Genomic DNA, 13,707 nt, shown 5'->3' with positions numbered 1-13,707 from the left:
AAAATAAAAAAGAAAATACTTTTTCTGTCCATGTTTTTTGGTCTCAAGACCTTTTCTGTCCATTGTGATGAAATTTTATTATTTTTTTACTGATAAAAACAAAATTTATTACTTTTTCTTTTTTGTGATTGGTTGGACTCTTGAATTTATGATTTATTTATTTTCTTTTTTCCTTTTTGTTCAGAAAGGGGGGAAGGCTCTGGACCTCAGATAGTAGATTGTAGATGTGAGGGAAGTTCAAGGCCCATGGTTTTTGTTACCTTCTAAAATTCCAACTTTCACGAAGCAACAAGCTAACAATTGGGTTTTGAGTAGCAACATAAACTTCCATATTTTGTTTGGATAATTCACGTGATGATGAGAGTGAGAGGTGTCAATTTGCATCCATGTTGTTGATTTGATAGAAAAATATACCATTTGAGGATTGTCATTTGTCTATACAGTCTATATATAATATATATGATACTTAAAGAGGGAACTCGTAAAAGGCATCTTATGGTTAGATCATTTGCAATGGTGGTTATTAATGCAATTTCATTGCATGAAATTGAATTAATGGATTAAAATATACATACAAGGGTAATCGAGGGTGCATGAAATAACACCCAATATGAATTGCAATAGTACTAAATAAGGGCCTCACATGTCATATAAGTATGAAGAAGAGAGAGAATCATAAAAGAGAAGACCAATAAGTGGGTGATATTTAAAAAAATATATAACTATTGAACTGCACCATTACAAGTAAAAACTACAATTCAATTCAATAAATATCAAAATAATTCAAAAAATTAAACTATTGAGTGAATGCACTTAGTACCACTCACAATATGGTACAATAATCCAAACTCTATGAGTTTTACATTCTCGTTTAAGAATGGTTTTTACTTGGCCAAAAAAAAAAAAAGAATGGTTTCTACAAAACAATCAATAAAATCGAAGCTCGTCCAACTATTTTAATTATCAACATAATCATTTAAGTTAGTGATGCATGGAGTCACATCAGGACCATGGACACAGCCCCCTCTCAGTTCTTTAATTGATTTGTTTTTTGTTTTTAATTTTTTATAAGGATTGAAAGATAACCTAACAAATAGACATTTTGGATCATATGCTGCATCAAGATCTAGTTGAGCCCACATGCAATCCTTCATGACTCATATATCTTTATAAGTTTCTCTTATATATATAAAAATTAATAAATAGATCGATAAAAAGTCTAAGCTATTTTATTTTATCTGAATAATTATAATTTCATTTAGCTAGTGATATATTTTAGGGAGAGTCCATCCTAGTCATTTACTTTAACCTTTTAAATGCTAAAGTGTTATGACTTTTAGTATTTTTAACTAAATTCCAATGAGCCTGATTAAATCATACACAAAAAAGTTGTCTTATTTATAACATATTTTATACTTTTATATTTAGATCCATGCACGAATATGAGAGACCAATTTAGGCCCATTGACCAAGTCAGAGGCTAACTTCTTCATCTGCATCTTCCTTGGTAACCGCAGCCTTTTCCTTGGCATCGCATAATTGGCTAAGCCATCATGCACATTGACCACGCAAGAAAACAAAAAAAAAAAAAAATAGAAAAAGGAAATCTAGCTGTAAATTGCTTTCAAAGCTTTCGGCTTCCCTGCAAACCTGGTTTTCCTGATGATTCCATTAGTTTGTTTACAATATATGTATAGTCATATCTAACATGAAAGGGTCGTCGAGAGGGAACCGCATATTCTCCGAAGAGAACAGCGTGGGTGGGCAGAAGCTTGGCCGGCTGAAGGGTTTTGAAGAGCAGGACGACCACTGCGGGTACCCCGTCAGTAATCGCCAGCTCTTTTGCAACACTTCAGCCACGCCAAGCAGCCCCGAGGAGCCGAACCATCTCATGGGCATGGAGGAGACATCGTCGTCATCTCCTTTTGCCAAGTCACCATGGTCCGCCCACATGAACAACAACAATAATAATAATTCTCCGAATGTGGCCAACGAGAGTTTCTCCCCAAACGTCCTTATGGGCTCGCTTGTACGCGAGGAAGGGCATATATACTCGTTGGCCGCGTCCGGAGACTTGTTGTACACAGGGTCTGATAGCAAAAACATACGAATATGGAAGAAGCAGCATGAGTTCTCGGGGTTCAAAGCCAACAGCGGGTTGGTTAAAGCAATCATTATCGCCAAGGAGAAGATCTTCACGGGTCACCAAGACGGGAAGGTTCGGGTTTGGAAAGGGTCGTCCAAGAACGAAAGCAATTACAAACGTATAGGGACTCTACCAACTACCAAGAATTACATATCGTGTTCCATGAAAAAAAGTGGTTACATGGAAGTCAAGGGTCATGGTAAAGCGCTTTGGATCAAGCACTTGGATGCAATCTCATGCCTCAGCTTGAGCGAAGATCAAACTCTTCTTTACTCGGCCTCGTGGGACAAAACGTTCAAAGTCTGGAGAGTTTCTGACTTCAAGTGCTTGGAATCCATCACCGCTCACGACGACGCGGTCAACGCGTTGGTCGCGGGTTTTGACGGATTGGTGTTCACCGGATCCGCTGACGGAACCGTTAAGATTTGGAGGAAGGAGATGCAAGGGAAGGGAACGAAGCACTTCTTTTCCCAAACGCTGTTAAAGCAGGAAACTGCCGTAACGGCGTTGGCTGTGAACCCGGACGCCACGTTGTTGTACGGTGGTTCATCGGACGGGCTCGTCAACTATTGGGAGCGCGAAAAGAACCTCTCGCATGGCGGCGTTTTGAGGGGTCATAAATTAGCGGTTCTTTGCTTGGCCACATCAGGGTGCCTTGTGTTTAGTGGCTCGGCCGATATGGGAATATGTGTGTGGAGACGGTCGGCCGAGAGTGAACACATTTGCTTGTCGGTCTTGACGGGCCACACAGGGCCCGTCAAGTGCTTGGCGGTGGAAAGGGATAATGAGTCGCCAGCCGGAGAGAAGCGGTGGATGGTGTTCAGCGGGAGCTTGGATAAGTCGGTGAAGATGTGGAGGATTTCGGAGCAGGCGCCGCCAATGGTGCCCAACCAAAAGCACCAGCATTACACGTCGGATGGGTACTGTGTGCCGATGTTGAGCGCCGCTCCTAGCTTTTCCTCTCGTGGTGGCAGAATGGGTTCCAAAAGATTCTAGAATATTGATTTGATATAAATTGCATGTGTCATGCGGTTCTGTTTTCTGCTTTCCATTTTCTTCACCCTATATTCATACAATGAAACTGTTGACTTCATCAGTGGATTTTGCACGTGATGTACGTAAAGCCAAATATTATTCATATGGAATATTACCAGTTTCACAAAACTTCTTCTTAATTCTTCTTAAACAAAAACAAAATTCATATAACTTCTTAATTGATCCAACAGATTCACCATAAATATGGTGTGTGACATGTGGAATCCATTTGAAGATTGTTAATCAGTTTGATACAACTTGAGTTTGTATCCTATTCGATTGTCTCATTTTTTTTGGGTTAAATTATTCAAAATAAATTAGCAAAAGAAACAAGTCAAATTCAAAAGAAATATTAAGATTAATTGTCAATTAAAAATTCAAACTAAATTGAGTTTTGGTACATTTGACCCGTAAAAATATATTCCTGATTAACTTGAATTTTATCATGAGATAACTCTAGTTTAACTCAAGCTCACTCATACATTCACATTCGGTTTGACGCGTTTTCATTAATACAAATTCGTAGCATTTAAATGATTTATGTAATTAAAGCTAAACACTAGATAATCTTTTAATGGATAGTCTTGCACTCTTGCTACTCAATATGGTGAAGTGGCAAACAACTTCATAAGGAAGTTTTTCTCCCATTTTTTATATCAATTAAGTCGATCATAATATATATATATATATATATATATATATATATATAGTGTGGCTAATTAAGTTTTGAAAGTTCAGGCCAAAAAATGTACCAAAAGAAAGTTCAGGCCAAAAACAAAAAATCAAGTTTTGAAAGTCAACGAAGGAGATAGAATTGGTGAAATCCTTATGAACAAAACGTCTATGGAAATACCTTTGGTGTATTATATAGAAAACATGGTGCACCAAGAATAAGATATGGCAGGAAAATAAATTTAAAACCAATACTTAATTAATTCCCTTTCTACCTTATAATGATATATGATTGAGACTTTACACCACCTTAATTTGATTCTGGTATATATATATATATATATCATATACGTTGTTATCTTGGTAGTTGGTATGCAACGAATTAAATGTGTGAAATTGTGCATCAACCAAAGTCTTCTAGATGGTGAGCTATATGTGCAGATCTCTTTGAATATTTCACCGGTTATTAGTAATTAATATATATTTAATTTAAGGGCAAATTACACAAAAGTACCTCAACTAACCACCCTATATCACTTGAGTACCCCAATTAAAAAAAGTTGCTCGTAGATACCTCAATTACTGATTTTGCACACCCAGGTACCTCCGTCAACTTTTCCGTCAGGCCTGCTGTTAATTGCTTACGTGGCACACTAAAAACATGCCACGTGGACAAAAAAATAAAAAAAAATTTAAAAAATGAACTAATTATTTAAAAAAAACTAAAAAAAATTAAAAACTCAAAAACTAAAACAAAAAAAAGGAAGGAGTTGCAGGGGAGTTGCAGGGGCTAGCTCCCAGCCTCCCTCCGCCTCCCACCCCTCTTAGCCATCCCCCCCTCCGACCCCAGCTACCCTGCCGCCGATCCACCCACCGCGCCGCCGACCCACTCGACCACTCACCCCCTCTCTCCTCTCTCTGCCTCACTCTCTCTCTCTCTCCTCGCCCCTCACTTTCTCTCTTGGCCTCGCTCTCTCTCTCTCTCCCCGACCGAGCCACCCACCCCCTTTTTCTCCCCTCCCATCTCCTCTCTCTACCTCACTCTTTCTCTTTCTCTCTCTCCCCAAAACCCCAGCCCCGACCCGCCCGCCCTGAGCTCCACCTTCGTTCAGATTTATAAGAGAGAGAGAGAGAGAGAGAAAAAAAAACAGAGGGAGAGAGAATGACAGAAAGAGAGAGATGAAGCTGGTGGCCGGAGAGGGGAGGGAGGTGGGTAGGTCACTGGGGGAGGCGAAGGGAGGAGGGGGTGGGTCACTAGGCTCGGGCTGGGCTTAGGCTAGGGTTTCGGGGAGAGAGAGAGAAAGAGAGAGTTAGAGATAGAGAGGAGAGAGGCGTGGAAAGAGATGGGGTGGGTCGGCGGCGCGGTGGCTGGGGTCGGCGGCAAGGTGGCTGGGGTCGGAGGGGTGGTTAGCTGGGAGGGGTGGGTCTCGGAGGGAGGGGTGGGAGGCGGAGGGAGGCTGGGAGCTAGCCCCTGCAACTCCCCTGCAACTCCTTCCTTTTTTTAGTTTTTTTAGTTTTTTTTTTTTAGTTTTTGATTTTTTAATTTTTTTTAGTTTTTGTTAATAATTAGTTCATTTTTTTTAATTTTTTTAATTTTTTTGTCCACGTGGCATGTTTCTAGTGTGCCACGTAAGCAATTAACGGCAGGCCTGACGAAAAAGTTGACGAAGGTACCTAGGTGTGCAAAATCAGTAATTGAGGTACCTACGAGCAACTTTTTTTAATTGGGGTACTCAAGTGATATAGGGTGGTTAGTTGAGGTACTTTTGTGTAATTTGCCCTTAATTTAATTTAGGTTGGAGAAACCTCTCTCTCGATCTTGACCTTGCATGCCAATTTTTGGTGGTTTGGGCATCAGATACAGGAGTCTAGTATGAAAATAATTACTGTATATTGGACTTTTGTAGGTGTATAGCTAGGTCACTACGTCCTGGCGATTATGAGCAATTTTACAACTCTGATTATGATATGGGAGCCGGCAGAAAGTGGAGTTTAATTAGTTATATATAATTATTATTTTCTTTAATAATTTAGAAATGAGATAGATGGATAGAGAAACTTTGACATATTTCAGTAAATTGGTTGAAATAGAAAAATGATAATAATTGTAAGAATCAATTAGAAAAAAAAATGAGATAATTATTCTCTGCTAATCCCTCATGTGCTAATCTTATACGAATCAATTAAAACTGTGTCATTTTACAGTGTAGACTTATGATCGGAACTGTTCAGTTTTTAAATTACCCTTTAAAGATCATCTATGCAAAAAATTAATAAAATCGAAAATCGTTTAGTCATGTAACTGCTATTGAACAAACATACATGAGTTTAATAGTTATCAAAACTGTATGTTTATTTTATAATAGTTACATGACCAAACAATTTATGATTAGGTTGATATTTTGCATAAATGATCTTTAAAAGGTGATTTAAAAAGTAAACGGTTCTGATCATAGGCCTCCATTGTAAAATGACATATTTTTAATCAATTAATTAGTATGATATTAGAACATAAGAGATTAGTAAGGGTCCGTTTGGTATCTTACTCAAATTTTTCTTTCAAAAATTAAGATTTTTTTTTTAAATGTAAGTTTTTAAAATCAATTTTTTTTTAATTTGAAAACTTGTTTGGTATGAAATTTGAAAACAATTTTTAAATTTAAAAAATGATGACAGCTAAGAAATAATGAAGTGTAAAAAAAATGAGGAAAACGATGTTTTATCATTGTTTTAAAAGGGCATGTTTTTGAATTTTTTTCTAAAAATTGTTTTTGAAATTAGTCTACCAAACACGTTTTTTTTTACTAAAACTTATTTTTTTATTTTTGAAAAAAAATATTAGTTTTTGAATAGAATACCAAACAAGGCCAAAGATCTAAATCCAACTTCAATATTTTTCTAACATTCGCACTTCTATAATATCAACTAAGGGATGATATTACGAGGGTCTAAGACAAATTATAAAAGTAGACCTCTCGATTTTTCATGTATATTACATAATATATAAGTACATATGAGATTTATAAAATTTTGTGTCCCTAAACATTTTGGAGCATGCGACAATTACTTGCTTCCACCTCAAGATTATTGAGGATTTAGACATGTGAAACAGTGAAAGAGTTAATAAAAAATCTACACTTGTCATATACAATGAATATTTCACATTTAGTATATATATGTCACACACTATGATTAATGTTGCTAGACACTCATTAATATTATATAGGTAAAGACACATTTGGTATTATTTTCTAATATTTTTATTAGAGAAATAATTGTTACTTACCTTCTCTTTTCCATATTTTTCTTCTACTTTTTCACTTTGACATTTATTATAATCCAAGTGAATTTCATAGTTTTTTATTTTATTTTTATAAATAAGCCAGTTTCATAGTTTCATGTTTATGAGCAAGCAGTCTCATAATTGCAGATATCATTGCAGGAGAGTACATGAGTTTAACAAAACAAAGAAACAGAATTCTAATTCCAGTTCCACGCTTACAAAAGTGATTGGCTGAAAGCCTGAAATTCACTGCCCAACACTAGAACTCTGGAACACTTGAACCCAGCCAATTCAGTCCACGTTGAACTGCAAAGCGTAAAGTCCGTACTGCCCTCGTGGTCCTCTCCGATACCAACACCACGAAGCAAAAAAGACAAAAGTGACCCCAAAACTGGACCCCACCCCCCACCAACAACCCAAAAAAGTAAGCAAAATTACGAAAAAACAAAAAAAGAAAGTAACAAAAAGATTCCAATCCAAAACCAGCTCCTGTATTTTCTTTTTCTCTCTTCTCTGTCTGTCACTTTCCGCAGTCTCCCACTTCCAACTTTCCCAACACATTTTTCTTCTCCCCAAACGCTACCCACAGCTCCAAGCCTTGGACTTCCCATGAACAATCCTCCTCTCTCCTTTTCCCAACCCCTTTGCTCTTCTCCCACTCCAATCTCCACCAATCGAAACTCAGACACGCCATTGCCTTGAGCTCTTTTGGATGATTCTTTGCACTACTGCTTGCTCTGTTGGGCATTACTAGGGTTTGGTTTGTCGTCGTGTTAGGGTTTCCGACTTGATTCCAGCTGCGCAATGCCACCGGAGGGCACGAATTCAGGTTCGGGTTCCAACGATGGGGTCGAGTACTCGTTTGCTATAGAGTACAAGGGTCCTCCGGTGACTTACGATCTGCCCCGGGCAGTTCCAATCAACGTTGACAGAATCCCGGTGGCAGCGGTGGTCGGTCAGGTTCCGCTGCCCGATAAACTGTCCTTGCCGGTGGTCCAACCGGTGCTGGCAACGGGTTTGCTGAGCAAGACCTTCTCGAAAGAGCTCAAAGGGTTGGGCTCTGCGAAATCTACGGTCTCTCCCACTTCCGTGATCGCGTTCGATCGGAGTAGCGAGGACGATGGAACGAAGGAATTGGAAGAAGGGTCGGAGTCCACTGTTTCGCCGACCTCTGTGATTGGGTTTGAGGGGAGAGCTGTGGAGAGCGGTGTTGGGTGTGTGTTGTCCGGCGAACTGAGTAGCTCCGGCGTTCTGGAGTTTTCGAATGGGTTGAATTACGGGTCGGGGGAGCTGTCGGATGTGAATAATGGTAGTTGGGGTTGGAGCGAAGCATTGAGAGCAGCTCCCAATGGTGGGAAGGAGGAGAGTTTGGATTTGAATAGTGATTTGAATCAACCCGAACCCGATTGGGCCTCCACGGAGTCGGTATTGAGCTTGGACTATCCGTCATCTCGGGTTTCCTCCATTAAAGCCGTGGAATGTGATGCACGGCGGTCACAGCCGGTTGTGACGTTTCGAGACATTGAGTCTGACGATGCTATTGATGATGAAGATGAGTCTGAGGTTGTACAGGCGAAGAAGGAGCCTCAGAGCAAAGGGAAGAAGAGGTGTTGTTATCGGTGTTTGAAGGGTACTCGGTTCACCGAAAAGGAGGTTTGTATTGTTTGTGATGCCAAGTATTGTAGTAGTTGTGTGCTTAGAGCCATGGGGTCGATGCCCGAAGGTCGAAAATGTGTTACTTGCATTGGGTTTTCTATTGACGAGTCCAAAAGAGGGAGCTTGGGGAAGTGCTCTAGAATGCTCAAGCGGCTGCTGAATGATTTGGAGGTTCGACAGGTGATGAAAGCTGAGAAGTTCTGCGAAGCAAATCAGCTGCCGCCGGATTATATTTGTGTGAATGGACAACCCCTTTGTCATGAGGAGCTGGTTGTATTGCAAACCTGCCCAAACCCACCAAAGAAGCTAAAACCAGGAAACTATTGGTATGATAAAGTTTCCGGTCTTTGGGGAAAGGTGAATATGGTTACTTTGAGGCGTTTCTTGTTGTTTGTGGTGCTTAAATTTGTTACACCCTTTTGAATTTCAATTTTCCTGTTGAATTCTACAGGAGGGACAGAAGCCTTCCAAGGTAATTAGTCCCCATCTTAGTGTTGGGGGTCCCATTAAGCCAAATGCTAGCAATGGAAACACACAGGTTTTCATCAATGGTCGGGAAATTACCAAAGTAGAGCTCCGGATGTTGCAGGTTGAACTTTCTAGACCTATTTTATTGTTGTTGCAGCTGGTTGAATGTGCAGGGTTATATATGACCCTTTTGTTGAACGTTGCAGTTGGCAGGAGTTCAATGTGCTGGTAACCCGCACTTTTGGGTGAATGAGGATGGATCATACCAAGAGGAGGGCCAGAAAAATACAAAAGGATACATATGGGGGAAGGTATGTTTTTTGAGAAGAATACTTGAATCATCTTTTGTTTCTTGTTTAGATTTTCATGTATATTAAATTGTTATTAATCAATTTTTCAGGCTGGAACAAAGCTTGTCTGTGCTGTCTTGTCACTGCCAGTTCCCTCTAAATTTTCAAATCCTTGTGGCGAACCCCTGAACTATGTGGGTAGCAGAGTCGTTCCTGATTACATTGAGCAGAGAACACTTCAGAAGATTCTTTTAGTTGGATACAATGGATCTGGAACAAGTACTATATTTAAACAGGTGATTGCTTTAATCACAAGTTATATGTGTAATCTTCTTATGCGTACTATTCTGTTTATGTGAGGATTTCCCAGATATAGTAAATTGCATAGCTGAATAATTTATTGTTTTTTCAAGAAGCAAGAGATAGATCCAACTGTATCTAACCTGTGTGTTTCACATGTATGTGGGAATGAGGGGTCGGATTCCATAACATTCCTTTTAACATTTGTGGACTGCTATAATAACAAGAACCTCGGCATTTCTTCCAAAGTGTGGTTTTTAAGTTAAATATCACTTTGATGGTTGTGTATAAATAATTAACTTTCTTGCTTCTTGAAGTTCTAGTTTAAACTTTTGCCCTAAATTTATATTTAGTCATTATTGTTAACGCATACTTGCTGAAAATTGTATTTTTGTTTTCTATTGGGATTTTGAATTGAGTTTTCCATGCACGACCATACATGTTATGTGACATGCACACATACTGGAAAATAATAGTCAATTTTTTAGATACCTCAACTAGGACGGACCTATTACCCAACAGGTTTGTACTGAGTTTTTCCATTTCTAAGTCTTATCTGGTCTGTTTTTTGGTTGACTTATCTGGTCTTTCATAATATAGCTGTTATTCTGTGCAACATTTTAATTAAAACCCTAAAGAAGAGCGTTAATTTATCAAATTATAAATGCTTCTTTCAGGCCAAGATTCTATATAAAGCTACCCCTTTCTCGGAGGATGAGTGTGAAAATATCAAGTTTACAATACAGAGCAATGTGTATGGCTATCTTGGTATACTTCTTGAGGGCCGTGAGCGTTTTGAAGAGGAAAGTTTGGCTGAGACGAGGAAGCAATGTTCTTCTAGTCAAATGGATGCTAGTGGTACGAGTGCATATAATTTTGTGACATTTTCTATCTCTTCTTTGACTTGTACATGTGCATGTGCATACAAAGTTTATTTTTTTCTGTGGGGTTTCTTCTCTATTCTCTTTTTGAATTAGTTATAATAGCTTAAAAGGGAACAGTTTTCAGTAATCATACATTGATCTGCATAATTTTATTCTATATGCATGACTGTGCTGAGAGGAAATTTTGAATGCTTGCTTGATATATGGGAATTTCAATAATTTAAATGTTGAACTCATATTGTCAGTGTTTTTTTTTTTTTTTTTTTTTTTTTTTCTTTTAAAAGAAAATGGATTGCTAAATGTTAGACCTGCAGAACAGAATCGGCAACGGAGATGTATACAGGAATGGAGCTAGATAACATTTTTATAAGATGTTTATACATCAAAACAACTTACAAAAAGATTGTGCAGGACATGGTGTTTGACAGCAGATTGGCAATTTGTGTAAATTTCACTGCAAGGACTTAAGTTTTCTCTGTTGGTTAATTAACATTGTATCTATTGTGCTTCTCTTAGTCAGGTTGGTTGGTCATGTATCATACTGGGTTTTATATGCTGAATCACAAATGTCAGAGGCTTGCATTCAGCATGACCATGTAGAAATTCATATATTTCTTATAAAATTTGTCTGCTGGTTACCAACAGGGAACAACAATGACAAAAATCTTTACTCCATTGGCCCGAGGCTGAAAGCGTTCTCTGATTGGCTTCTCAAGACTATGGCATCAGGCGATCTGGAAGCCATTTTCCCAGCTGCTACTCGTGAATATGCACCATTGGTTGAGGAGTTGTGGAATGATTCAGCCATTCAGGCCACATATAACCGGAGAAGTGAATTGGAAATGCTCCCTAGTGTTGCTACTTATTTCATAGAGAGGGTAAGATCATGTTGTGGCCTCTGTTTAACTCTTGTAAATTGTTTTGGTGGTATTAATGTTGTTCAATAGTATTATCTTGTGCTTAATCTAATGGACTTGGTCTTTTAATCATGCAATTTTCTATCATTTAATTGGTTTGGGGCTAGAAAAGGTGGGTTTGCACGATGTCTGAATGAAGAAGATAATATAAGTGTGATTGTAAGATGTAGTGAAATCCTTTAAATCCACAAATGTCATAAAATGGCACACATGCTGATGATATTTATAAATGGCATGCGATCTTGAAAACGCATGTTTGTGCGATTCTGTATGTGTAAGTATATGATCATATCTTTAGATATGTCTTGGGTTCCAAGTAGTTCAAAGTTCAAACAAGAAAAATTGTGCTAATGGGGAAGATGTACTGATTCATTCTAGTGAATATGGGTTGAAAGGCCAAGGGAAGGTTGTGTGTATATTTTTGGCTCTGAAAATGCCTTGTTACCGGATAATTGCTTCGAGAGGCCTCATACTGTTGCATAATCCACATCTCATTTCTGTTTTCAGTTTATTGTTAAAATTTCTAAGATTATCTTTTTTCCCTTTTCAGGCTGTTGACATATTAAGAATAGACTACGAGCCCTCAGATTTAGACATACTATATGCTGAAGGTGTTACTTCATCTAATGGGCTTGCTTGTGTGGACTTCTCATTTCCCCAGTTAGCATCTGAAGATACCATCACTACTACTGATCAGCGTGACTCTTTGCTTAGGTTCATACCAATGTTTATTGTGCATTTCAGGTGGCCCTGAGATGGTCATTTGGTTTTTTTGAAGAATTATTTTTATTGATAAACTTATGTGGATAAAAAAAAAAAATTATATAAATCATTTAGATGCTTGATATACTGGTAAATGTGAAAAAGTTTATGGTAACATCATTAAAATCAATTACTTTCCTTATAATGTTCGACACATTTACTACTACATTTTATATCATCTAATTTCAATTCCACAGACATTGTATGCTTCTTGCTTTGATGAGTTTGACTGTTCATTAACCATTGTTTTATCTGGTTGCTTCTTAGGTACCAGCTTATTCGAGTAAATGCAAGAGGACTAGGAGAAAACTGCAAGTGGTTGGAGATGTTTGAAGATGTTGGAATGGTCATCTTCTGTGTGTCCTTGAGTGACTATGATCAGTTTTCTGCTGATGGGAATGGATCTTTCACTAACAAGATGTTGCTGAGCAGGATGTTCTTTGAAAGCATCGTTACTCACCCAACCTTTGAACATATGGACTTCCTTTTGATTCTAAACAAGTTTGATTTGTTTGAAGAAAAGATAGAGCGGGTACCATTAACTCAGTGTGATTGGTTTGATGATTTTCATCCAGTCATTAGCCGTCATCGGTCAAGCAGCAACAGCAACAGCAACAACATTAACAATAGCCCCTCACTGGGTCAGCTAGCATCTCATTACATTGCAGTAAAGTTCAAGAAGCTTTACTCTTCTCTAACTGGGAAGAAATTATACGCATCTGTGGTAAAGGGATTGCAGCCTGCCAGCGTGGATGCAGCTCTTAAATATTCAAGGGAGATTTTAAAATGGGATGAAGAGAGAGGCAATTTCAGCTTTGATTACTCCGTGTATAGCACTGAGGCGAGCTCCTTTTCACATTGATGTGAAACTGAATAGGCTTGTAAATGAGTTATACTACTTTTGTGGGACATTAAACAATTCCACTGTAAATATAATGGTTTGTATATGAGCAATACAAAGATTGTTCCTTGTACCAGACCTTGTAGCTTCCAGATTTTCAAGATCATTGAACATGATTCACAGAATATATGTACAAGACAATGTATTTTCCTTAGACTATTAACCAATTACAGCACATAGCTTATCCTTAGAATTTGATTACCAATTACGTCAAAGTTCCATTATGTAAATCTAGAAAAATTCTTAATTTCTTATATACAATATATACAACTGGTGTAATGCTGATTGCATGATCAAGAATGTACATAGACTATAGTGATTATGAGATGCATCGATTATGAGAAAGATGCATCATGCATGCATGCATTCGTAAGAAATTTTTGTACCAATTTT

At 38.1% G+C, this 13,707-nt stretch overlaps 1 protein-coding gene and 1 pseudogene across 1 annotated transcript; both read left to right on the top strand.

Moving 5' to 3' along the window:
• The first annotated feature begins 1,708 nt into the window (after positions 1-1,708).
• Positions 1,709-3,142, top strand: LOC147284556 (protein JINGUBANG pseudogene; annotated as a pseudogene).
• Positions 3,143-7,645: 4,503 nt separating this feature from the next.
• On the top strand, positions 7,646-13,507 carry XLG1 (extra-large G-protein 1). Its single transcript, XM_086243751.1, has 8 exons — positions 7,646-9,149; positions 9,244-9,381; positions 9,467-9,571; positions 9,661-9,846; positions 10,528-10,708; positions 11,380-11,612; positions 12,202-12,365; positions 12,681-13,507. Exons 1-8 carry the CDS (start codon positions 7,941-7,943, stop codon positions 13,273-13,275), a joined length of 2,811 nt encoding a protein of 936 aa, XP_086099877.1. The 5' UTR covers positions 7,646-7,940; the 3' UTR covers positions 13,276-13,507.
• The last annotated feature ends 200 nt before the right edge of the window (positions 13,508-13,707 follow it).

The sequence above is a fragment of the Dryas octopetala genome, chromosome 5 (genome assembly GCF_963921425.1).
Source record: "Dryas octopetala chromosome 5, drDryOcto1.1, whole genome shotgun sequence".
In the NCBI taxonomy this organism is placed as follows: Eukaryota; Viridiplantae; Streptophyta; class Magnoliopsida; order Rosales; family Rosaceae; genus Dryas; species Dryas octopetala.
The sequence above is the reverse complement of the archived record's forward strand: the minus strand, read 5'-3'. Positions and strand labels throughout refer to the sequence as shown.

Bases quoted from the DNA above. Each gene is read 5' to 3' on its own strand.
- XLG1 (XM_086243751.1), top strand. From the start codon at position 7,941: ATGCCACCGGAGGGCACGAATTCAGGTTCGGGTTCCAACGATGGGGTC. The intron at 9,382-9,466 runs GTTGAACTTTCT...TGAACGTTGCAG, and splicing joins TAGAGCTCCGGATGTTGCAG to TTGGCAGGAGTTCAATGTGC. The intron at 10,709-11,379 runs GTACGAGTGCAT...GGTTACCAACAG, and splicing joins TAGTCAAATGGATGCTAGTG to GGAACAACAATGACAAAAAT.